Raw genomic sequence first — 25316 nt, 5'->3', positions numbered from 1 at the left:
CTATAATATATATGTACAAAAAGGTGTATTAATTCTGGTATTTCCTAACTTTTCTGTACCAATTGAAACCTTAATATTTACTGATTTTTGTGAATCTATGACATACAAGGAATAAAAGTAAATATTTTATGAATTTGCAGCTATGCATATTCTGAAACTGCAGGTAAGTGACATTGTTAACTCACACTAACAAGTTAGAGGGCGGCATATGATGGTATATGGTATTTGTTACACTACTGATGGGCTATCATGGCTAATCATTGCATAAATATTTAGCAAAACATGGTTGCCGCTTGAGAGCTTACAATTTTAGAAGGAGGTGACAGATAAAAGGAATAAGAGACCTTATTTCTTTGCTGTCTTATGTCTGTCTCACTTGATTTAGATTGTAAGCACTTTGGGCTGGAACCCTCTTTATGTTCTGTATTTGTACAGTGTTTAGCCTACAGTGCATGACCAGGATCTTAGTTGCTTTTATATTATAAATGACTATCTTGCAACTGTGAAATAATAAACAGTCACAGTATAGCAGCAATCTACACCCTTCTGAGAGTTTTTATAGGTATTGCAGCAGAGGTGAGTTTTCAGAAGAGACTTAGTAACTAATAAAGCAATGTTTTTATAGGAAGGGGGGAGAGTTCTATGTATTTAAGCAGCACAGGAGAAACAGATGGTTGAATTATTTTGGTAATTATCGGTGGCTTAAATATGGGATAAACATCCTATGAAACTTGTTTAAGTGGTGCAATTAAAGGCAATATAGGTGTATGTTCAGGAATTTCTGTAGCTAAGCAGGTAAGATGTTTAATCCCAGTGTGTGTTTGTCTGTATGATTACTTCCTACAGAAAACCAGAAAGATAATAGGTTTTCTGAATTTTTCTGTCATAACTTGTGCTTTTGTCATGTTACACTACCACCTATTCTTTTTGTAGGGTGAAAGAGGATTCCCAGGCTTGGAAGGACAGCCAGGTTTGCCTGGATTTCCAGGACCTGAAGGACCACCTGGTCCAAGAGGCTCGAAGGTAAGTCCCAATTCACTTGAATAGCATGAAAATGCTAGGTAGCGTTAGCTTGCTTGTAGTGCTGATCCTAATTCATTCCAGAACTCTTGATTATCATTGGTTTAATAGTCAAAATCTTCAGATGTTGGGATATGACATAGGTTTTTTGTTTGGTTGAATAGTCAGCCAGAGCAAAAGATTGCTCTAAGTTTCCTATTCTTCATCTACACACATGCTTGCAAACACTACATGCGCGCCTGTATCCTTTCACTAGGTACTGCAGATTAAGGTTAAAGAACAGGTTTGGCAAGGTGCTGTAATGTAGTTTTATTAGTCCTTGCAATAATGCGCTCCATCGTTTAGTTCACTGATAAGAGTGGTGTTCGGCTGTCACCTGCCTGGAGGGGTCCCACCACATTGGTAAACTGTTGGTTGCACCTGGTGGCATTCCTGGGCTGGTTTTGGGTGGGGCAATGCAAATGAAGGCCTCGTTAAACCTATGCAGAGACAACTGAGGAATGCTCCTTGCTTTCCCTGGAGGGTTTCAGTTTATTTTTATTTGCTACTGAATTACATCATTACACTCAGCCTTCCTCTGAACGCATTTATATTTAATATACACAAGATTATCCAGAATCTACCATTTCTTTTGAAATGCTCACAGTACAAACTAACAGAAGTACGTCAAAAAGAAGCAAAGAAAAAAAATAGGTAGGTGATAAGAAAAAAATGAGTCTATGCTAAAAGAAAAGATTAATTGGATATAACAAAAGTGAAACAACAGAGGAGTCTTGGACTAGAAACTTTGATTATATTTTTATTTCATAAATGCCTTTTCTTCTCAAGATTTCAATATGAAGTTCTGCATTATCATAATACAAAATAATAATGGTACAGTATCATTCACATTTAATCTTGTATATCTTGTTTTGCCCACAAGAGGTCACTGTAGGATATTTGATGAAAGCACATGACAGGTATCTGCTTATAACCAATCTTAAATAGCTTTGATTTTTTTAAAAAACATTTCCTTTAAGTCATGGTTTATCAGCTGTAACGAATACTTTTTAATGCAAAGTCCAACACCCAAAATAAAATAATTTTGAACCCTTTACTGAGGAAATGACAATTAATACAACTTTTAGTCCACTTACTATAAACATGTAGAAGAAATTTTATCATGCTTACAGTTTAATTTGATAGACTGCAAACTTGAGTGTGGGTTTTTTTTTGTTTTTTGGTTTTTTTAGGGTGATGATGGACTTCCAGGGCCTATTGGACCCAAAGGAATCAGAGTAAGTAATGGTGCAGTTTTAGGGTGATATATTGGAATTATGGATAAAGACTGCCAGGCATTGAGTGGGTTCTCACACAAGTGGTGATTTATGGGGGGGAAAACTTAACTTAAATCTGAAGAGTCATTTTTCTACCAGCTAGAAGAGATTGTGTTACTTTTTATAAGTAATACAGGATTGCATAAGTAATACAATCTTAGGTATTGCTTGTGTTACTTTCATGAACTCATTAGGGAGAGTAGCCCCAATACTTATTTGATCTGTTTTGCTATACAGGACCTAAACACTCTCCAGTAACTTTGCTTCAGTTTATTCTGAAGTAGACACATATATGTAGGGTCTATATGGGAGAGGTTGATTTGTCTGGAAATCCTTTCGGTTTTGTGCCTTTACTTTTTGTTTTTGTCAGACCCTTCAGCTGGTGACAATTGATGCATCTCTGACTTCAGTGGGACACATCCATTTTCCACACCATGAGTGTTCATTTATTTTCTCTATATATCTACATATTATTACTTTAGTTGTTCTGCATTGTTTTCTCTATGCTTTTGTGGATATTTCCCTGAAAGAAGGGTAAGAACCTTGATGGCTGTCCAGCATGGCATTCTTTTTTTACAGGTGATTCAGATGTTTCTGTTTTTCTTTACTTACATATGCACAAATAGGTTACGTTTAGTAAAATCTTGGTAAATCCTTTTGCGCATCCATTCGTACCATACTGTTTAAAACACATGCGGTTAATTTCCTTCTAGGGACCACCAGGACTTCCAGGATTTCCAGGAACACCAGGACTTCCTGTGAGTAGGAATGGGCTGTATAGATACAAATCTGTTCCCTTTTGTCTTTCAGGCCCAGAAGAGCATCCCACAAGCTAACTCTTCTTTCCTCTTTTCCACTTTAAAGGGATTACCAGGACAAGATGGGCCACCAGGACCTCAGGGTATCCCAGGATGCAATGGAACAAAGGTGGAATCTCTTCAAAATTCTTAACAATGCAACAATAATATGATAAAGAGCTCTTGTTCTCCTGGCTGTAGCCAATAGGTTTAGTTTATTATATGCAGCAGTACTTGCTGTTACTGAGTTGTGCAGGTAATTCCAAGATAATTCAGACTTACACACACATCTGAGAGAAGGGGTCATGTTCTGGTACTTAAAGCACAAGTTTTGCCAGAAATTGCCAGCACCAAGACACAACATTTATACTCTGCAGCCAATGTATTTAAATTCTTTGTTATAATCCTTAATTTTATAGCTAACAACTGGAGGAGTGTCTGATAATTAGATCATATACTGCATCTCATCTTTGTAGTAGACTCTTGCTACCAAGGAAAACTCATTACCTAAGAGTGGGACTTTTTAATTATTAGTTTAATAATATTGCATTGAAAATACTGATTCAGTATCCTTGTTGGAAGGAGTCACTTTCATTCTAACATGTTACCTTCAGGTTATGATCTTTCCATAAGAGGAGTTGATCTTCTATAGCACTATGTGTGTTTTCCATCTCTGTAGTATAGTACTTTGCCTGAAAGTATGTGGAAATATCTGAATGTGGAAAGTTCTGTTTCAATTAGTTGTGTGATTTAACAAACTGTTTATCCTATAGCTTGTTACAATACAATTTGCTACTCTGTAGTCATAAGCTAACAATGAAACTGGACTTTTCAGTCAAAATCTGTTTATCTGTTTTTGTTATGTTTTGGTTTGGTTTTGGCTAATCGTTTTCTTCGTCCCTAAGGGAGAGCGTGGATTCCCAGGCAGTCCAGGTTTTCCTGGTTTACAAGGGCCTCCTGTAAGTAAAAGATTTCCGCATCAGCCACCTGTAATCCACTGAAAGACTTCTACTTAGATCTGTGAAAGATCAGATAAATATCAGCCTCTTTTTGCATTTGGTCTTTTAATAAATAAGAATTTTTTTTTTTTAAGGCTTAATCAGAATATTTTAGATGTCCAATAAAAGAGTAAGCTTTTCTGCTGCATGCTGTGGTAAAGCTAATAAAAGGCCCTTTGAATTCTCACATGCTGAGATGCTTTGCCACACCTGCAGAAAAATACAAATACATGCATATGTGTCAGAGAGGTAAGATCTTGATGCTGTCATCTGGTACATCTAAAGAGTCTTACTAGTGATTAATGGGGCAGAAAAAAGAGACAGTGTAGGGTGTTTTCATTATAAAACACAAGGATGTACAGCAAAGTGACTGTCAGAACCACAGTACAAACAGAAAGAAATGTAGACGACAGGATGGATAATAGGAGGCAATAAAGAAACAAATTGCTAGGAAATGGAGATGTAGTCCCTTTAACGCTCAACATTCAATGTGAAGGTACTTCTCTAATTTTTCCACTTGATTCTGAAGATCATAAAAATTTTATTTTCTCCTGTTTCGCATCTTTTTTTAGATTTCTATCTTTAATGCTTGCCTCATGGTGTAGATCTGATAAGTGGTTTGCAAATAACATACCAATGATTTATTTCTATTGATCTTTCTTTTATTTTTTGTTTCTTTTAAACGAAGGGACCCCCTGGTCTGCCAGGTATGAAGGTAAGTGTTCTGTACTCGCACTTCAAAGTACTAACCAGACATGGGTGTGCAGTGTGATCTGGCATAAGTAACCTGCTTGCTTTTATGCAAGACCATGTGCATCCATTGGAATCCGGAGTGACATTCTGCAGAAAGCTTGGTGTTTCTAGGCCACTCCAGTGCAAGTAACTGGAAATTCTGCAGTATTTTTACTCAATTTGGGTCAGTAGTTCTAGAAGTAGCAGACTGTTTTCTGAAGCTGGTTTCCTTGGGAGTGTGAGGGACAGTGTCTGTTTGTGTTGTGAGGCATCAAGTTAGCAAATTGCCTACGAACACCAAAATGCACCAGTAGCCTACCTGTGCATGCTCGAGAACACTACTAGAGACTAAGCAATAATAACTTAAAATATCCAGTGAAGAGAATAGTGCAACATCTTATGTTCCTTTTGGAAGCGTGCTCTCTACTGTATAGGTTACTATGTAAGGTGGCTTTTTCTCCTAATGTAAATAGACTCATAATCTGATTTTGGACCTTAGGGACCCCTTTTATTTTTTTAAGGGGTTTTTCTGTTGTATCCTTGACCTATTTGAGCATGGGCCAAAGCATCAGTTTTAGTTCAAATCTATTTGAAAGGAAACTTCACCCACAGAATTATTCCAATAAACTGAGAGGACAGCATAACACTGGTGCTGGAAAATTGTGACTATTAAGCTGAATTGTTTTTCTCAGCTCCTTTTCTTCCCAATTGTTTTAAAAGGCAAGCTGATCAGAACGTATGCTTTTAAAACAAAGATCTTCCCTGAAATCAGTAAGAAACTGTGCTTCAATATAGAACATGAAGCATGACTATTATAACAGCATACTCAGCATTAATCTCATGAGGTGGGACATTGGAAAAAGCTGAATGAGCCTTTTTTCTGTTGTGTCCTATCCATTGCTTTCACATGGAGCTAGAATGTCTCTTTCTTTTGTGAAGCATTTGTATTTCAATCCCCTAATCTATTGGAATTTAAATCAACTCTGATATACTTGTACATATAAAAAGAGAGCTTTTAATAGTTGGTAGTTTAGCCATTTAAAGAATCCTCCAAATATGCAAGGATCTCTCCTAAAAAGAGCTATTCTTGGAGAATCTAGTACTTATATTAAAGAGTACTGCTAGGGTGTAGCATCACTCTGAGTCTCCTGAGCCTTAAGAGGCACTAATGTGTCCTTTGGAGTCAGAATGGTGATAAAGAATTGTAAAATGTGCTATTAATTAACATCAGCTCTTTTTCTTTTAGGGTGAAGCAGGTGAAATAATTACATCCTTGCTGCCAGGACAGAAGGGCGACCCAGGATTTCCAGGTCTTCCAGGGATACCTGTAAGTTGTGTAAAGTACTATTAGGCTGTGTTCTGCCAAAAAGATAACATGGAAAGTATTTGCATTACAGCACAACTGGAACATTTGGTGCTAGGGGATCCATATGTTTAAGTGGAGAAGCAGGGCCCACATTTAATGTATCTCTAGTTTATGGCTTGAGGGAAAGTAAGTGCTTCCATATTGCTCTTAATAGGGTGACCCACAGAGGCCGGAAGAGTCCCCGGTCAGGAAAGTGGTATCCAGCAGCCAGCAGTACTCACGGTTACTTACTTGCTTCTCTGTTTCCCCTGCCTGTTCCCCCTTCCTAGACATTCTCTGTATGAGTTCTGGAGTTCCCTTCCCTTCTTCATGCTGAGGTAAAGCAAGTAACATCTGCCTTTTTGGGTTGTAGCCACTATTTTGGATGGTGGGAAGAGAGGGTAATGTCTCAGCTGTTTTCTTCATGTTGCACCTCCTGCACAGTGTTTCTGTTCTCCCAGCAGTCTTCTGTGAAAACAGCTAGTGACTCCCAGGCCCTGTGCTTCCCCACTGAGCCATTCATTGCTTTAGTGGAAGAACAAGGGGAGCAGAAAATGAGTCTATCGGACTGGACAGAAGCCACAGACTCCCATTTCCTGGTACAGAGAGGCAAGCCCCAGGCTATTCTGACCAGACTGAGCCTGTTAGCATTTCTGTTCCTCTGATCTGTGCTTCCCTATTGTCTATTTCTGGCTGGGAGGAATCACAAATACAAAGTGTTTTGTTGTTCTCTCTCAGTGCATGAAGAGAAAGAAAGTGCAAAAGTAGTTCAAAACAAACAAAAAAGCATTCCCTTATCCAAGCCAGAGAGATGTATTGATGTTGAGAGCAGAACACTCCTAACACGATGTACACTCCTTTAGTCCTTTCCACAAGGACAGATTGGTAGGTTAGTGGTCAGCTACTTTGATTTGACGTGTATGGGGTGCCAGCTGTTGGGGTTTTTTTGACCTTGAAGGTCTCACTGTTTTTTTCATAAAAAGGTGCTTCTCATAGCCTCCTCCACTTTCTCAACAGGGCCCACCCGGCTCCATGGGAATACCAGGTCCAATTGGCCCTCCAGGGCCCCCAGGTTTGACAGTAAGTTTCTTTAACCCATAAAGTGTTAAATGGGGCAGTTACTTCTTTGTTTCACGTCCTCAGAGGCAGGTCAGTAAACTGCAGAGATCTTGGTAGTCAAGACTTGGTATGAAGACAACAGCAACCATGCATTCAGTTCACCCTGGAGCTGCCACTGTGCACATTTAAATGTGATACATTTGAAACACTCAGCCTGTTCCCAGACCTTTTTGCTTTAAATCAGGCTGAACTTTGTGCAGGCTCCTTATTTGTGTGAAACTTGAGGGACAAGATTTAGCTTATTTAGACCAGGATGATTCTTTCCTTAATGTTTAATACCTGACTGTTTACTTTTATTTGACTCTCTCACTTAAAGGAAGAACTAGTTTCTTACATATTTGTGAAGTTGAATAGCATGAGGAAGAGCTCTCAGAGGAAGGCAAGGTGCCTTGTCAACATGGGTATAATGCACAGGAGTCAAAGTAGCAATGGGGTTTGGGGGGGGGTGTCCCACAAGGGGGCACGTAAAGTGCTTGGAAATTACTCTGTTTGTTTGTTTCCTTTTTTAATAGGGACCTCCTGGTCCACCAGGGCTGCCAGGACCTAAGGTATTTTCTTTCCCTCATTGATGGTGGTGGTGGACTGTTTTGTTTTTCTTTCTGTTCATTTGTGACTTCTAAGGGCTGATGAGTTATACTTTTTGCAGGGTAATATGGGTTTGAATTTCCAAGGACCCAAAGGTGAAAAAGTGAGTAGGTGATCATGATGATATTTTTGCTTATTACTTTCAAAATACTTATGCATGCCATTTTGGCTTGTATTGCCTGTAACAAAGTGCCATCTTCTTGCACATTAGGGTGAACAAGGTCTTCAGGGACCTCCAGGGCCACCAGGACAAATTGGAGAACAGAAGAGACCAAACGACATTGAGTTTCAGAAAGGAGATCAGGTGAGTGGGAAACTATATCCATCTGCAATGAGCATGTGATCAAGCTGCAACCTCTATTGGTTTGGCTCATATATACTCACATCCTCCTTACTGCAGAAGTTCTATTATTTTTCTCAAAGTACTGACTATTGGAGTTGTTTAGCCTGGAGAAAAGGAGGCTCAGGGGAGACCTTATCGCTCTCTACAACTACCTGGAAGGAGGTTGTAGCGAGGTGGGTGTCGGTCTCTTCTCCCAAGTAACAAGCGATAGGACGAGAGGAAATGGCCTCAAGTTGCGCCAGGGGAGGTTTAGATTGGATATTAGGAAAAATTTCTTCACCGAAAGGGTTGTCAAGCGTTGGAACAGGCTGCCCAGGGAAGTGGTGGAGTCCCCATCCCTGGAGGTATTTAAAAGCCGTGTAGATGTGGTGCTTAGGGACATGGTTTAGGGGTGGACTTGGCAGTGCTAGGTTAATGGTTGGGCTAGATGATCTTAAGGGTCTTTTCCAACCTAAACAATTCTATGATTTCAGGCCTGAGTACTTTTCCTTTAATAGAAGGCAGGCCAGTCACATTAGCTCAGTTATTTCCCTTAGTGAAGTAACTATTCTTAAGAACTCTCTTAAAGGAAGTTCATAGTAACAGTAAAAACAGTTCTCATTCCTTGGAACACCCAGACTGGGATTTTTAAAGCTGTCTGGGGATTCAGATTCCCGTTAATTAACCAGCTATGTCATCCATTGTGAAGAAGTCTTCAAAAATTTTAATTCCATTTCTTCTTTTTTTCTTTTTTTTTTTTCTCCTTTTTTTTTCGTCATTAGTGATGCCCCAAGATCTTTCTTGTGGTCTGAATAAAGTGCTTTCCCTGTTTCTGGCCTCTCAAAAGTAAATATCAAGCCATATTATGACAGTAAGCTCAAACTGTTGGTTTGATTTGTATGGATCCTTCCCCACCCATAAATGCCAAAAAGTCATTGGGAGAGTTGCCATTTTTAAAGTTACTACATTTTTTCCTTTCTTCTTCACTGGGGAACATTTCACAGTACCATTTGATTCTGGGTGCCAGTCATAGACAATCTGAGCAGCACCAGCAGGATCATGGGTGCCTGGATTTCATGTTTTCTTAGAAGTTTCTGTGGTATTCTCAAATACCACCCTGAGTAACAGAGGAGTTGAGGTAGATATTTTGAGTCAAGAGTGGTGAGTGATCGTGTTTATGCTCTGGTTATTTTGTAAATGTCACTGTGGTAGCTGAGCTTTAAACTTTAAACTGTCAGTTTCCGCCACCTGTATTTGGATCATTTCCTTGCTTTCCACCTTTTCATCTTGGGAAATGTGTCAGAGAAGAAAGCTTTGGTATGCAGCAGTATTTTATTTTGGCAGGGTGTAGGACAATTCTGCCCTTCATCTTGGTCAAAACCATTTGTTACCCTTCCTTTCAGAAGAACATTAGGCACCACTAAGGCATTCCCTAGAGCTACCCACTGATGTACATTTGCAATGCACAGTCATCCTAGAAAGCTCTCAGTCTCTGGTTTTGTCTCTGTTTTACTGGATGGCAGGACAGAAGGTAAAGAGCAGCATTGTGTGTCTTTATAGTTCTAAGAAAACACAAGGTGACATTTTGACCACACTGTAGTTGAAGCAAAAAATTCATCTGACTTTATTAGGGGTAATTTGCCTCTGTCATCAGGGATCTCTGATTTAAGTTATACTGGCATTAAGTTATATAAATGTACAAAATAAAAGCATTCTACATTCCTTTTAAAGCACTAAGACTTACAAACACAATCTGAGTGCATTGCCTTTGACCAACATTAACAATGATTTCAAAGTTTAAAAATTTGTTTTTATTTCAACAAAGGTTATGCTTGGTAGTACACACAATCAGTAAAAAAATTCAACATTACACTTATTTTTTTTGTGAAATACACACAAAGTTCTGGTGTGTACCTCCACCTGTGATCTCTGACTGAAAAAATCAAGTGTATAGATGGGCTTGTAAAAGTCTGGGAGGCCTCCAAGAAAATAACAGAAACTCTGCACAGAAACCTTTTGTGGATTCAATAGCCTGTAACTTTTCTTTAGGTTAATGGTGAATAGATTTAAGAACTTGTACAAAGGTGTAACAAGGCAAAATAGAAACCCTAACTTTTAACACAGTGATCCTGTGACACTTTTCTGATGACACTATTGATCCTGATGGCCTCACAACTTCAGCAATTACCAGTAATCTAATGACTGTCGCTCCTGTAGTTTCAGCAGGATCTGGCATTTGTTCTTTCTTTCTTTCCTTTTTTCCTTCCTTCTTTTTATTATTGTATAGCAGCTGCAGGCCACCAAACCAGCTGCTGCAGTGCACGCAGGAGGCAGTTGTGTCTTACACTATTGATACTGATGGCCTCACAACTTCAGCAGTAATCAGTAATCTAATGACTGTCGCTCCTGTAGTTTCAGCAGGATTTTTTCTTTTTTCCTTCCTTCTTTTTATTATTGTATAGCAGCTGCAGGCCACCAAACTGCAGTGCACTAACTTTTAACACAGTGATCCTGTGACACTTTTCTGATGACACTATTGATCCTGATGGCCTCACAACTTCAGCAATTACCAGTAATCTAATGACTGTCGCTCCTGTAGTTTCAGCAGGATCTGGCATTTGTTCTTTCTTTCTTTCCTTTTTTCCTTCCTTCTTTTTATTATTGTATAGCAGCTGCAGGCCACCAAACCAGCTGCTGCAGTGCACGCAGGAGGCAGTTGTGTCTTACTGGAGTGAATCATCTAAATAAACAGGATGAGCAGTTAATAAAATTTATAGATGCACTTGAAGTTCCACACAAAGAAAGAATAAATATGATCCTTTACTGTTCATAGTACTTGGAAATCTGAATGACAGCAAAAAAAGATTCTTTTTAAAAAAAAATCAAGTGAGCTACTACGGAGTGATGGAGGCTTTAATCCTCTTTTTCTTTGCCCATGCTTGACAGGGTATTCCAGGTGATCCAGGCCCACCAGGACTTCCTGGGCCACAAGGCCCTCCTGTGAGTAGTCCTCTTTTAGTTCTTTTTTGTTGCATCTGTATCAGAACTGTAAATTCATTCTACTCTGGCTTGTGGGCTCAGTTTAAGATGACGTTTGTGTGTCCAGGGTCTTCCCGGTGGCGTAAAAGGTGAAAAAGGTGAGCAAGGAGAACCAGGCAAAAGAGTAAGTAGTCCGTTTAACCAAACATTTATCTTTCCAATCAGTGTTATCTTTGAGAATTAAGCAAATGTTGAATTCAGGTGGGGCCATCAGCCTCTGGGTAAGAGACTTTTTTTTTTTTCCAATAACCTGGCAAACTAGTAGATGAAGCATCTGGTTCATGAAAGTGCTTCTAGCTATGGATCTCTCAGTGCTTTCTGATAGAATTATCTACGTGTAGATCTTAGTTTTGGGGGCAGGAGAAACTAATTTTGAATTATGTTATCTGGTTACATGTGGGAACCTTCTTCAAAGTTGTTGGGCTGCTTGACTGAAGCAGCAGTTTTCTGTTTCCTTTTAGAGAGGGTCTTCATTCACTTTGCAATGTACTGGGTTGCCAAGCAGCATGAGATTGGTATATATTTAAGCTGGTCTATGTAAACTCATTCTCAGTGGGTTTACTTGTGAGGTGAGTCAAAAAACCAAGTCTCTGAACGCTGCATTCAGACCAAAAGTCCATTTGTCACTTCCCAAGAGACTGCTTCAGTTTATGTACTATCTGGGAGGGGACGAGTCAGGATAGCTGCATCTGGGGATAGCATGAGTCGCTTTGTTCCTGTCTAGACTCAAATCCATCCTGGATTTTAAATTTACTTGGATATCGCAGCTCATAAAAGCTGAGGAAGATCATAGAAGTGCTAAGAAATAGGATGAAAATAACATGAGCTGGACCAGCAAAGAAAAGACCAGCTCAAAGCATTCTGTATTTTCACTCTCACAGCCACTGAACCCATAGTTTCATCAACGTAACGGGCCCCTTTGAAAACCAAGACACAAGTCTTGCTCAGGTTAATTGGACAATATATAAACACTGTTTAGAAACATGTTGGTAATAGGTTTTCCAGTTTCCATAGGAAATAAATACAATGGAAACAAGTGTTTGGTATTCTAGATAAAGTCCTTCTTAGTTGCTGAGATTTATAGGAGGGCTTTGATTTGCCTTCTTTAAGGAACATAACAAATGAGGCAGATTTACAAAGCCAAAATTCTCATTATACTTTGAGTGGGTTTTGAATTGTATTTTCCAAGTTGCTTCTCTCTGCAAAAGTAAATGGGAACCACATAAATTTGCAAAGATCTGAAAGTATAAAAATCCTGAGGGGAAACGGCAGATGCCTTTTGCCAAAAGCTTGTTTACCAACATTTTTTTTTTTGTTTTTATTACTCTGAATTTGGGCATGTTGCATACTTAAAGTGCAGTTTTGCTATTAAGTTACTCTAAAGCTGCCTTTTAGGGCTCCATATGAGTCTGTGTGGCCCAAACCCATTTCAGATATACTCACAAAAATGTCATTATATGTAATCAAACAGGTAGTTCTGCAAATTCACAGGAAATCTTAAAACCTCATTTTTGAGAATCAGAACTCATCACTAATAATAAAGAACTCACAAATCACATTATACTCTAATACGCTATATCTGTCAGGTCTTATAATCAACTTCTCAGTGACTGAGAGTTGATCTTGGCACTGTGGTGAAACTTAATCACCTATTCTAGTTATGTTCCAGCAGGTGTCCCCCATACATACTGCTTCTGTAATGATAACAATAGAGTTCTATTTGTCTTGCCCAGTGAATGGTCTGGAGTAAAGCAGAGCTTGCACTCCTTTTATTGTAGCAATGAAAAATCTGTCCAGCAAGAATACGTGGCTTTTAGAAGTCACTGCTTTGAGCAGAATTGCACTTTATATTTTTGTTGATACTATTCTTCAGAAAATTGCATTTGGTTTAAAGGAGAGTTAAAATTCAAACACAAAAATGTTTGTATTTAACTTCACTGGTCACATTATGCTAATTTCCTAATTAAATATAATGTTCTAGTGTTTAGAGAGTTAGGATCTGTTTTCCAAATAAAAGATTTCTCTAATGTTAAAATAAAGGGAGTTATTAAACACAATGAATCAGTAATAGTTAACTGGAGATAATTTTGTGCTGTATTCACGCAACGTTTCTTTGAGACTTGTTATGTTTTTGTGCTCTGGTTTTCAAAATGAAAACCTCAGTTTAGATAACTCCATTGATTATACTTGGTTGATATCTTTGAGGTATTTGTCACAAGGATTGCATTCTAGAGAAAGTTTGGTTTATTGAAAAATGGGAAATAAGTAACACTATTTCCATAAGAATTCTTCACCACTGAAGCATTTTATTTCAATGCGTGTTTATGTCTTTGAAGGGAAAGCCTGGCAAAGATGGAGAACCTGGTCAGCCTGGTAGGGATGTGAGTACCTCACACATTTCTAATCTAAGCAGACTCCTTATACGCTTTTCTTCTGATATGGAGAAGATCTGAGCGTGATTATCTTTCTCTTTTTCCTGAAGGGTTTACCTGGTGGGCCTGGAATAAGTGGTGCTCCAGGAAGAGAGGGTGAAAAGGTATGCCAGGTTTTTTGTCATTATTGCTATAGTAGCCTGAAAATCTGCCATCACTGAGTTCAGTTCTGGCTGAGTAGTAATTGCATTGCCTATGCTGTTACAGTGTTGAGGAATATTTGCAATAACTTTCTTGTGTACTAATGCGCAGTATAAAAAATGCTCCTAATTTCATTGGTAGGGTGAAAAAGGTGACGTTGGTCCCCCTGGTCCTCCTGGAATTGTAAGTTGCTGATCCTTTCTTTTCTTTCTGCATTTGGTTGACAGTGTTGTCTCATCATAGTTCTTGGGTGACTGTGAGTCCCATCTCCGGGTATAACAGTAACAGAATCAGTAAAGATTTCATATATTCACTAATAGAAGCGATTGTTTCCTTCTTTCAAGATAGATTCTGTGCTCTAGGGTTTGCTAGGTTACAAACACAAGGCTAGACTATACCCTCAGACCAGCAGAAATTGAGTCAGCTTCACTGAAGCCTGTTCTAACCATGTTGGCTTGGCAGTAAAAGTGCTTCCTACTGGGGAGTGCTCTTTACTGGAATTTTACCTGGTAATTCAGTGGAGCGGGAAAAGCATCCTGTCATTGGTGTAAGGTTCGAAGTATGTTGAACTTCTCCTCCCTCACATCTCTTTACCATTCCAGTGACTCTTTTCTTGGCAAGTTGTTTCACATGAACATGAAACACTTACAGGTCATTTCAAGACCAGGCATTGGTGCAACAGTGGGACCAAAAGGTAGCAAAGGATTGCCAGGACTTCCAGGAGCCAAAGGGGAGCGTGGATTCTCTGGTAGGCCAGGCCCACCTGGCTTGCCAGGTTCTCCAGGTAGGAGTACAAGCATTAAAATAAGTTGTATGCTCAAATGTCTGAATGGATATTTAGCTTCACAGTCTTTTCACACTCCTTTTGACAGATGGCCTGAGCAGAAAGTGAAGGCAGAACTATTTAAAGCCACCTTTGAGCTTGAAGGGTGGTCCTTAGCTTATGGGGATAATATGAGGAATTCTGGACATTCGTTGTCCCTGCTGTGGTGAACAGAGGATGCTAATCATCAAGGCTGTCAAACAGATAGTAGCTTAACGATCTTAGGGGTAATTTATCTCATATCACTTACCTATAACATACATTATCCATTGCCTTACACAGAGAAAGTATTGTGTACCAGAAGTCTGGTACCTGGCCATCAAACCTAGTCTCTGCTGTACATTGGCCAGTACTAAAGGAGGTGATCTGAGTCTACAGTGGGAGTGAGCTGTGACACCTGTATTTGCCTTATACATGCACAGAGAAGAACATTATGATTCTAATGTTACAGCTTGTAAATGCTCTTTTTTCCATCAGTACTCCCTTTCATTAGTCCTGTTTTATTTTTTTTTCTTCATAAACTTAGTTGTTGAGTCTCAGGTCAATTTTTCAAACAAAAATCTCTGAAAATGCAAAATGTGCATATGTTAAACACTGCACGTCAACATGTAGTTTGATTCCATAAAAGAAATGTTATGGAGTACTTACATGGAAAGACACAGTCTTATCTGTAGCATGTTATTCATTGTATATCATTGTCATCCTTGCAAAAAAGTGATGTAAACCTTTGAGCTATCAAGGAACTAAGTTCTTCTTGTCTTAGGGATCACTACTGCTGGACCTCCTGGCCCACCTGGCTTACCTGGTGAGAGAGGACAGAAGGGAGATCCAGGTTTACCTGGTGTTTCTATTCCTGGGCAACCAGGACTTGATGGACCACAAGGACCTCCAGGACCACCAGGTCCCCCAGGGCCACCTGCACCATCTGTTCCTCCTGGTAAGTGATGACCACATAGACAGCAGTGGAAGAGACTGAACAGCTTTGACATTCATTCATTTTTTTTTCTTTTTTTTTTTTTTAATTCTACCTCCAAAGGTGTAGTTTGTCAGCAGCTGAAGCCCATGAGATTCCAAGCTATTTGTGTACATTCTCCAAGTCGCTCCCATTGCAAATCAGGATATTTGTAGGAGAACTTTAGCCTTAAGGACAATTACAGAATTTGGGAATTCAATGGTGTGAGTTACAGTCTGGCTTTATCATGCCTCTTTCTACCTCAAGTGAGCCCTGCTGTGACTTATGTGTGAGATTCAGCTAGACTGGAGGAGAAGAAATCTTGTCAGACTTGAGGGACCTTTGTGCTAACTCACACAATAATGACAGTGCTCCAGGGCCAAGCAGATTTGGCCCAGATGTACAAAATTAAGTATTTTTCCAATTTATGTTACATCCTATTTAATCCAACTAATGAAAGTTACATTAGAATTTGTGCATAAAGCAGGAGGTAGCCACTTTGACACTGTCTTGAGTAAATTTAGCTTTCATGATATGATCTAATAAATGTTTGGAGGGATTATTCCCTACTAAGTTGTGATACCAGGAGAGTCAAAGGAGTAATTTTTCACAGAATTCCAGTTTCATTTGATAAATATTCTAATGTGTAAACCACACAAAATTAGCTTGGGAGTGGACACTTTGGATGGAAGGCTCTTAGCTCCTTTTTGGTATAAGGGAAGTAGGGAATGGGAGATGGAATATGAGAACTGGAAAGCTGTAGTAGAGAGGGGTTCAGGGAGGAATTTAGTGTCTAGATGGCATTGGCATCTTAAGTCCCCTCACTGATGATATTTAATACATGTGCTTTTATGATATGAGGCTGAATAGCAGAATGCAGTGTAGAGATGGAAGTGTGTAGGCTGTGAGTAGTGGTGGGAGGTAGTTGAGGTTGTTAAGGAGAACTGATGGTTGTTGTGTAATATCACTGATCGTTGCCTTTTGAGTTTGTATTACATTGGTGGGTTTTCATTAGCAGTCCTCTGTCTGAATTGCCAAAATGTTTGGTCTGTGATTGTGTGGGTATATTAGCATATCCACACAAATACTAGGCAGTACATTTTTGTACTGAATACATGTATTTGGTGCTGCTGTCAGTCTAACACAAATTGATCATTAAACCTCTCCCAATTCTCCTTAGGTGAAGGGTTATGTGAGCAGGGGCCGCCAGGTCCTCCAGGAATTCCAGGACAACAAGGCTTTACAGGGGAGCGAGGCCAAAAAGGTGCAGTGTCATGACTATCTTGGTTTTCCTCTTTTTGTTGAAGCTTGTTAAGCAATGTAAAGCCTGCATTAAGTAAGGATAAACAGTGTCTCTTCCCACTAGGGTTGAGTGCAGGTATTTTCTTTTTCTGAGTAAGAAAGCTGTTTTGTTTGGGCATTTATTGTTAAAGCACAGGAATCTCAAAGTGACTGAGGGTACAACCAATGCTAGGGCCTAGCATGGATCATGATTAAAGTAAAATGGAACTTCAGGTTTATGGGTGCCTCCCAGGTAGATAGAAACCAAATGCTTAGTAATAGCAGTTGCCAACTCTACGTGAAAAAGTTTTATACTTACTTCATTAATAAATTTGACATTTTTTATGGAAAGCAACATTGAAATTATAAATGCAAGATTCCTAATATGAGTTGGTCAATCTACAATGAGTTTGTTTGTTTGGTAAGCAAAAGAAAGACATCTTTAATGTGTATCCTTGTTTCCAAAAAGACAACCTGGCAATGAGGATGCTGATATGGGTAAGTGAGAATCTTTTCCTAGCTCAACCATGGACATCCTAGATGACTTTGGGCATCTCACTTAATTTTGTACTCCTTTCAAACAGAAGTCTTTTTTCTCATGGAGATTGTAAGGATTAATTAATTAACCTAAATGAAGTGCTTAAATACTACATTGATGAATGTCAGAAAAGTCTGTATGTGAAGGAAATTCCTAAGCTTCTTGAAACCATTCTTTTTTTTTTTCTTTTTTTTTTCTTTTTTTAATGAAAAAATTTTAGCCTATTGTCAAATCAATGAAACATTCTCAGTATTTATTTTGCACTCTTGGAGTTTAATTAAAGTTTGTGGTTTTGATATATGTGGTTTAGAGTTGTAGTTTGAGGTGTCAAGTATCTACTTTAGAAGAGGACTCTTCTGCTGAGAAAAGAAGTCCACTTCATTTTTTATTATTGCAAGCATTTTTTTTTTGTTTTAATTTATTTTGCACTATCCTAAGTAAATTATAATCATATCTGGTACTGGTTTTCTGACTCCTAGCAACCAAAAAGCTTCAGTTTGGCTTTCATGGGGGAAGCCTTCTAATACTTAAGTAATCATATAATTACATAAAATAGTCATTTTGGACTTGGTATTACAGATCGGTAGCAAGAAAACAATTGCTGTTGTGCTGAATTCTTTTAATGTTTTCTAAGATCTGATGCTCAAGTATGCTTTTTCAATGCAAATTTTTTTAGGTGATCAAGGAGACACATGCTTCAATTGCATAGGAACTGGAATAACTGGGCCTCCTGGGGAGAGAGGACCACCAGGACCTCCAGGTAGTCCAGGTAAGGCTGTAGTCTTCACTATTTTGCTTAATATGTTCTATAAAGTCACTTTTGTATCTGAGTATCTGTGTATAATGCTGATGATATATCTGTGTATTGTGCGCAAATTCAGATGCACAGTTGCCAGCTCCAGTATATAGTTGGTGCATGTCCTGTTTTGCACAGCTGGGGAGTGTTAGGAAGAAACAGGCTGGATATGTGTAAAACAATCACTCATTTTTTGAAAATCTAGTCTTTCAAAAAAAATTCTCTTATCAAAGACAGACTTGCAAGCATTCTGCGTATTGAAGGTTTATGGTCTGCTATAGATTTAACTGAAAGAGAGAAATTAACTTCTACTACTTGCTATTCCTGAAATGACAGAGGAGCTGGAGCTTTTTCAAAGTGTGACATTTTTTGACACTAGTGATTTAACTTAGAGTTGCAAATTTTGTTCTGCTCAAATAAAATCACGCTCTCCAAAAAAACCAGGCTAAACCTTGCCTGGTTTTAAAACAACTTAGCTATTATCTTATGCAAACAGCATGCTTGATATTTACAGCTTCTACAGTTATATGTTTTTCTTTTATGTTTTTCTGCACTGCTCAGGTTCTCCTGGTTTTCCTGGACCAAAAGGTGAAAAGGGCCTTCCTGGATTAACTGGCCTTGTAGGGCCACCAGTAAGTGGTGGTGTTATGTTCTGATGGGAAAACAGTGTCTCATTTGTCTTGCATGTTTGGTAGATCTGTGCACAGTAGATATAAATTCTTGTCTAATACTTCTTTTTTTGTCCGTAACTAGCTTGAATTCATAATTCTTATATTGTGCCAAACTCGGAGATGGAGTGAAAGAAAAACTAAAATGCTTTTTTTTTTTTCCTCTCTCCCCCCTCAGGGATTCCCAGGGTCCCCAGGTGCTCCTGGGAGACCTGGTCCTAAAGGAGACCCAGGGGATGTCCTGACTCCTCCAAGAATGAAAGGTGACAAAGGAGACCCTGGCTTCCCAGGACCTCCAGGTCTTCCTGGCATAGATGGCACTCCTGGACGAGATGGACTGCCAGGTCTACCTGGCCCTAAGGGGGAACCTGTGAGTTCCATTTTATGCTGTCTTTGATTGGACAGATGTTTTGGGAAGTCCTGGATGCATTTCACATAGTGCGGATAAGAGGACTGGCAAATGCAGTTTTTTCTGAATGTGACTAACACGGTAATTCTCTTCAGTAGGTGCCAATCTAGTGATGATATACAGAGGTACTCCCTGAACCTGTCAATGCCTCTAAAAATAAGCTGAGACTTCTCTTGGGTAGTGTCGGATGGTCCCTTCTGCCATTGTCTACATTTCACCTATGTAGTGTGAAGAATTAAGTAGCCAGTTTTAGACCTTACCTCTACCGTGTTAGTTAGATGTAGGCAGCTAATGGTCTTGAGAGCTAGAAGGATGGAAACTGCCAGAGTTTCAAAACAGAAGCAATGAAACCCTTTACTCCTTTGCTGGTAAATACATGTTCCTCTTTCCCATCCTGCTCTTCCTTCTTTTTTTAGGGTAGTGTTGCATTCAAAGGAGAAACGGGTATTCCAGGTGATCCAGGAATACCAGGTCTTCCTGGAGACAAAGGACTTCCTGGACCTCCTGGTTTTGGTCCACAAGGTTCACCTGGTGAAAAGGGCATCCAAGGTGTATCAGGCCGTCCAGGGCCTCCTGGAGTTCCTGGTGAGTTGGTCTCTGTGCGCTAATTGAACAAAAGCTGTAAAATCAAGTTTTGTCCTTTTGCTCTGGATAGTTCTCAGAACATAATACTGCTTTTAAGCTTTTCCCAAAGGCATTGTAAGACCTAGTATTTATAAGCTCCCTTACTGAAGGTCATCACAGAATTGCAAAGTGAGCAGAATTTGTGCTATGTTACTATAGGCACATGACTCACCCTTCTGCTCTGACCTCTAGAGAAGCTTCTCCTTCTCAACTGACTATAGTGGAAATGCATTGTAACTGCCATCTGGCTTATGCTTAATAATACTGCAACTACAACAGTTTTTGAAAACAAGGGTTCGCTTTGAACAAGTTTGCTTTTGTTACTTTCTTGTCAACTACACAGATCCTGATCAAGTTGTGCTGGTGTCAGCTATGGAAAATACTATTCACGTGATGGTACCTAGGAGGAAGCTAAAAAAATAACATTTCAAGAAAACTGTCTTACCATTAAACAATGCTTCTAAGCCTATAAGTGCTGTATGGTGCTCGGGGTGGATAGCCTATTGGGTAAAAACAGAAAAGAAACTCCTACTGAGTGATACATATTTATTCTTTTTGGTTTTAGGTCCAAAAGGTGACCCTGGCCAGACTATTACAGAACCAGGAGTTCCTGGCCCCCCTGGTCCTCCAGGAAGAAATGGTGACCCAGGTCTTCCAGGTAAAGCAGCAAATAGATATCCAGGGAATTCCAAGAGCTTTTTATTCTGAGTGATTCTTGATAACTACGTTGATTTTCTTTTTACAGGAGATCCTGGTCAGCCAGGTCAGCGTGGCTTATCAGGCATACCAGGTGCAAAGGGAGAGCCGGGTATTCCTGGCATTGGACTTCCAGGTCCACCAGGCCCAAAAGGTATGTTTACAGCCATGTTACTGTATTGTACTGGCTGGAAGAGGTGACATAGAGGGTTGTGTCTCTTCACTTTTTCCTAGTGAGTTGATTTCTGTCTCTAGAATCCTTTAAAAAAATGTTTGTCTTGCATTTATACAACTTTATAATAGTATCAGAAGCATCAGGAAAAAAACTGCTGAGCTCTTATTTCTCTGTTCAGTGTACTGCTCCTTCACGGTAGCTTACTTCTTTCAGTAAACCAAGGACACAAAAGCAAATGGGTAAAACTTTCGGAAATGATGAATGTTTGGGCTTGAATCAATGAATGATCTCCAAAAGCTGCCTCAAGATGTTAATGTTTCTGATGTGAACTGTTTGTAATTTGTGTTAGAGCACACAGCACAGGGAGTGCCCTCCTCTGAGAGGAGTCCCAGGGATTCTCTGTGGCAAAGACAGTATACTCAAAAAGTTATCTCAGCCAAATGGGTACCCCTCAAGTATGCTTGAGCTAGCAGAGAACCTCTCTTCAGAGATTACTTTTTGTAGGCCCTAAGCATTTCTGGAAGAGTTGTTCTAATGCTCTCCGGTGTCCTCTTCTCTGCTGCCCTAACCTCCATGTCATGTGTAGGTTTCCCAGGGACTCCAGGCCCCCCCGGAGCTCCGGGAAGTCCAGGTCACCCTGGTCTAGATGGACCTCCTGGACCACCTGGTTTCCCAGGACAGAAGGTCTGTGTTTGCTTGTTTAATATAAAACTTCACTTTCTTAGAGGTTCTTCTGCATCAGTGGGAAGTTGGTGGGAAGGATTTCACCTCTTGTTGTCAGTTTTTGATGGCAGGGAAGTCACATTCTCTACTTGACGTTTGAGAGAGGGTAGGAAAAAAGAAATTGAACTCTAAGATGGTGGGCATTTTTTCTTTGCTACTTTAACATTTTTAGGAGAAGCTAAACTTGGAGAACACCCTTTTAAAAAATTTGTTAATTTGTTACAGGGGGATCGTGGATTTGGAGTTCCAGGACCACCTGGACCCCCAGGACCACCAGGCACAAAAGGAGTTCAAGGACCTAAAGGTGATCCTGGCTTCCCAGGAAACCCTGGTCTCCCAGGACGGGCAGGTTTTGATGGAACTCCAGGGCCCAAAGGTATGGAGAATTCTCCCCTTTTCTGTTGCCTATTGAACTTTAAAAAATGTAGTCACGCTGGGAGTCATGTGGCAGTTAAATACAAGCAGTGCTGACTTTAAAGCGATTACTTCAGGGTCCATTTTTCTAAATCAGAGACACCTGTGTAAATTGAAGCTTGTGTTCTCAAAAGACAAGCAAAGCAAGGGAGTAAATACCAATCTGTGGGTCAGTATATGAAGGTCTTTTTTCTAAAGACAAATCATGTTAATGTGGGGGGTAAAACTTTTTCAATAGAATAATTGTCATTTAGATGCACTGTGCTTCAACATGCAGAGGGTTAGCAATTCACAAATTCCTACTGTTAACCATTGTCTGTATTGAACTGCAGAGCATGTCTGGTTTGCTGGAGAGCATCTGTTGAGTTTGATGTGGATTATGATGCAATAACATGTCTCTGTGTAGCCTAGAAATGTAAACTGCATGCATTCCACACAAAGTGAGGACAAATCTCTGGCTTTCAGAAATAGCCTCTGAAGTGTGTTTATTCCTGTGTCAGATCCATATTTGTTTGCATACAAGGACGAGATTTCGAGTACAATGTGCAGGCACTCTGCTTCTGAAAGCAAGTGTTTCTGAGCTGAGTTCACTGTTTAACTAAACAAGAGTGTTCTTTTAGGTGACCCTGGACCAAGTGGACCCCCAGGACTCCCAGGCCCACCAGGCATCCCTGGCATTGGTGGTCAAGGTCCACCTGGATCTCCAGGACCTCCGGGTCCTGTTGGCCCCCCAGGTAAAACTTGCATGAATTGTACCCTTAGGTTATTTCTGGCATACACCAAGCAGGTACACAGGACACTGAAGGTCCCACTGAACAGATAGGCAAGGAAAGATAGAGACTTCATGTCTATTAGCTTGGCTGTCTTGCCAGTCAAGCGGGCAAAACTTGGTACATCATGTTTTTTACAGAAACCAGCAGTGGAATTACATTCAGCCCTGCCATTTGCACAACTTAGAGAGGTCTCAAGGGTGTAAAAGCCAACTTTGGAGAAGACTTGAAGCCCCAGCAGAAATTCTAGAAAGTGTTGTGCACAGATAGTGACAAAATCTCTGTGAAGGGGTTTATCGCAATACTCTTCAGGACAAAACAGAAGGGAGCACAATGTCAGTGCAGAGGTTTTGGGGATACAGAAGAGGAGGAAAGCTGCCTTTAGTTGCCTGTACTGTGCTGTCATTACATTGCTTTCAAATAGCAAGATGGTTCTTAAATTCCAAAGCAGTTTTCTAGCTCACCAAACTGTATTCCAAATTCACTGGGTGAGAGGTATTTTTAAATAACTTTTATACATTATTATCTAGAAAATTAACTTCTGGTTTGGAAAAAAAGCAGACAAACTCAATTCCCTATACAGTGCTATTTGTCCTCCTTCTCTTTACATGGTAAGTGCAAAATCAAGGGAGTAATCCAGGTTCTCCCTGACGTGGCTAGGCACTTTTTTTTTCTCCCCCGAATGGAAGCTGAAACGCAATTTAACTCAGTTAATGTGGAAAGGAAGAAAGCACGAGTATTCCAAACTAGCTGGTTCATTATTTCGTAGAGGAGAAAATGTTCTCCAAGTAATGACGTGATACTTTTTTAACAAAAGCCTGTCAGTAAAAGAGGTTATACACATTCATCTTGTCATAAGCACACCTGGAAAAGAGCTTTAGAATTCCTCTTACAGAAACCTCTGAGTTCTGGGGTTCCTGATTCCCTCACACACTTTTTTTTCTGCAAAACCAACAAGTTTTATGAGTCCTGATAGGTTTAAAGTAGATTGACACCTGATAGGTTTAAAGTAGATTGACAAAGTAGAATCTAAGGGTAGTGATAATTAGGAATACATCTCTGAAGGGAGTTTGGTTGTCTTTTGTCTAAAATGACTGGTGACTGATGAAGACATGAACTTGTTCCATCTCTGTGCACAAAGGGTACATGTGCATGCATGCACATCATTCTATTCACAAAGTTTGTTTGGGGAAATTCCTTTTCCCCTTCATACAGTGAATGGGCTTGCTGTGCACCAACTCCTGATGTTGCAAATGTGTGGCAGTCACCACAGTGAGAATATTCTCTGTGGACTTGAGCATGCCGGCCGCTGAAACATTTTAAAACCCATCTGGTTCTTGCCATGCCTGTGTGACTGTTTACATTGCATGTTTGTGAACTACACTTTCTGAATTTGTTTGTATGCCAGCACTGGGATTGGCATTGTTCGCAATGCGTGCTGAAAAATTCATGGCTAACTGTAAGACCATGGGTCACAGATTGGTTGATCATATTCAGATCTTTGAACTGTGAGCTGAGATTCAGCAAAGTGCTTAACTTGAAGGTAGGCAAGCACTTGGGTAAGTAGGCCCATGGAGTTTGAGTTCTATTCACATACATAAAGTATGGGTCATGTTTAAGTATATTTTTTCACGTTTCCCAGTGGGGAAAGGAATGTGTGGTCACTGCATCCTCAAGCCTTGAATGTGTCCAGTATTAAGAGCTAGGGACAGAAGGGGTCTGGACAATGTGCACAGGAGTTCCCTGAGCCAGCAGGTGGGTCCTCTGCCTGGCTTACTGTGCTTACTATACCGTCCTGAACCTATGGTTGTACTTGAGGCTGAACTGAAACAGAAGGCAACACAGGTGTGTATTTGGGCTGGGGGGGTGGGATGTATTAGTATGGGTTTGAATGTTTCATCCAATGCATGTTCTTTTTGACTTCCTGTAACATGTCTTCTGGTGTTAGCCAGAATTCGATTTCATGTGATCACTGATTTATTCTGCAAAGTACTGATTTTGACAAATGCACAATTATTACTAGAGTTGGTGAATTTGAAATGCTTATATTTTCTCTCTCAATGTCTGTACTGACTAATCATTGTGGCTACTAACAGCATGGTGGCTCTGAAATCCAGTGCATGGTTAAAGGCCCCACTTGAGAAGTCCTTGTTATTTCCCTCAGCACTGCTATTTCTCTGTTTTGTGCAGTGCCTTGCATTCCCATCTCCCATCCCGTGTTTGTTTTACTAGGCTGTTTTGATTCTGTTCCTTTATGCAACATTAGCATAAAGTTTCTGGGGCTCTGTTTTTCAGGTAATTTGGAAAATTCTTGAAAGGATTTCCCTGTTCAGAATTTCCTTTCTCTGCACCACCATTTCTTCAAATAGTTTGCAGTAACTCAACATTCCTCTTTTTTTGAATATGTAGCAAATTACTTTAGAATTTATTGTGTTGTTTATATTGTTCCAATTATGATACGGTTACATTTTGAGAACCAGAAATTCAATTAGAATTAATTTCTATTTGAAAAAGTATCTTTACCATTCCAGATACAGAGTTTGTCCTATTAGTAGGTTATATATTATTTTCTCTTCCCCCCCGCTCCCCCTCCCCCCAAGT

The 25316-nt window shown here is 39.7% G+C and overlaps 1 protein-coding gene across 1 annotated transcript in view; it reads left to right on the top strand.

Moving 5' to 3' along the window:
- COL4A5 (collagen type IV alpha 5 chain) overlaps positions 1-25316 on the top strand; it is a 60014-nt gene that overhangs the window by 9130 nt on the left and 25568 nt on the right. Inside the window, exons 2-29 of the mRNA XM_019471027.1 lie at positions 934-1023; positions 2253-2297; positions 3050-3094; positions 3201-3263; positions 4039-4092; positions 4820-4846; positions 6110-6190; positions 7226-7288; positions 7840-7875; positions 7974-8015; positions 8124-8216; positions 11181-11234; positions 11341-11397; positions 13610-13654; positions 13756-13809; positions 13988-14029; positions 14498-14630; positions 15433-15606; positions 16802-16885; positions 18117-18209; positions 18798-18868; positions 19083-19274; positions 19730-19898; positions 20503-20595; positions 20683-20787; positions 21395-21492; positions 21757-21907; positions 22566-22679. Coding sequence (XP_019326572.1) covers positions 934-1023; positions 2253-2297; positions 3050-3094; positions 3201-3263; positions 4039-4092; positions 4820-4846; positions 6110-6190; positions 7226-7288; positions 7840-7875; positions 7974-8015; positions 8124-8216; positions 11181-11234; positions 11341-11397; positions 13610-13654; positions 13756-13809; positions 13988-14029; positions 14498-14630; positions 15433-15606; positions 16802-16885; positions 18117-18209; positions 18798-18868; positions 19083-19274; positions 19730-19898; positions 20503-20595; positions 20683-20787; positions 21395-21492; positions 21757-21907; positions 22566-22679 — 2368 coding nt within the window. The remainder of the gene's footprint in view (positions 1-933; positions 1024-2252; positions 2298-3049; positions 3095-3200; positions 3264-4038; positions 4093-4819; positions 4847-6109; positions 6191-7225; positions 7289-7839; positions 7876-7973; positions 8016-8123; positions 8217-11180; positions 11235-11340; positions 11398-13609; positions 13655-13755; positions 13810-13987; positions 14030-14497; positions 14631-15432; positions 15607-16801; positions 16886-18116; positions 18210-18797; positions 18869-19082; positions 19275-19729; positions 19899-20502; positions 20596-20682; positions 20788-21394; positions 21493-21756; positions 21908-22565; positions 22680-25316) is intronic.

The sequence above is a fragment of the Aptenodytes forsteri genome, unplaced genomic scaffold (genome assembly GCF_000699145.1).
Source record: "Aptenodytes forsteri isolate BGI_AS27 unplaced genomic scaffold, ASM69914v1 Scaffold143, whole genome shotgun sequence".
In the NCBI taxonomy this organism is placed as follows: Eukaryota; Metazoa; Chordata; class Aves; order Sphenisciformes; family Spheniscidae; genus Aptenodytes; species Aptenodytes forsteri.
This window is presented reverse-complemented; position numbering and strand designations above follow the sequence as displayed.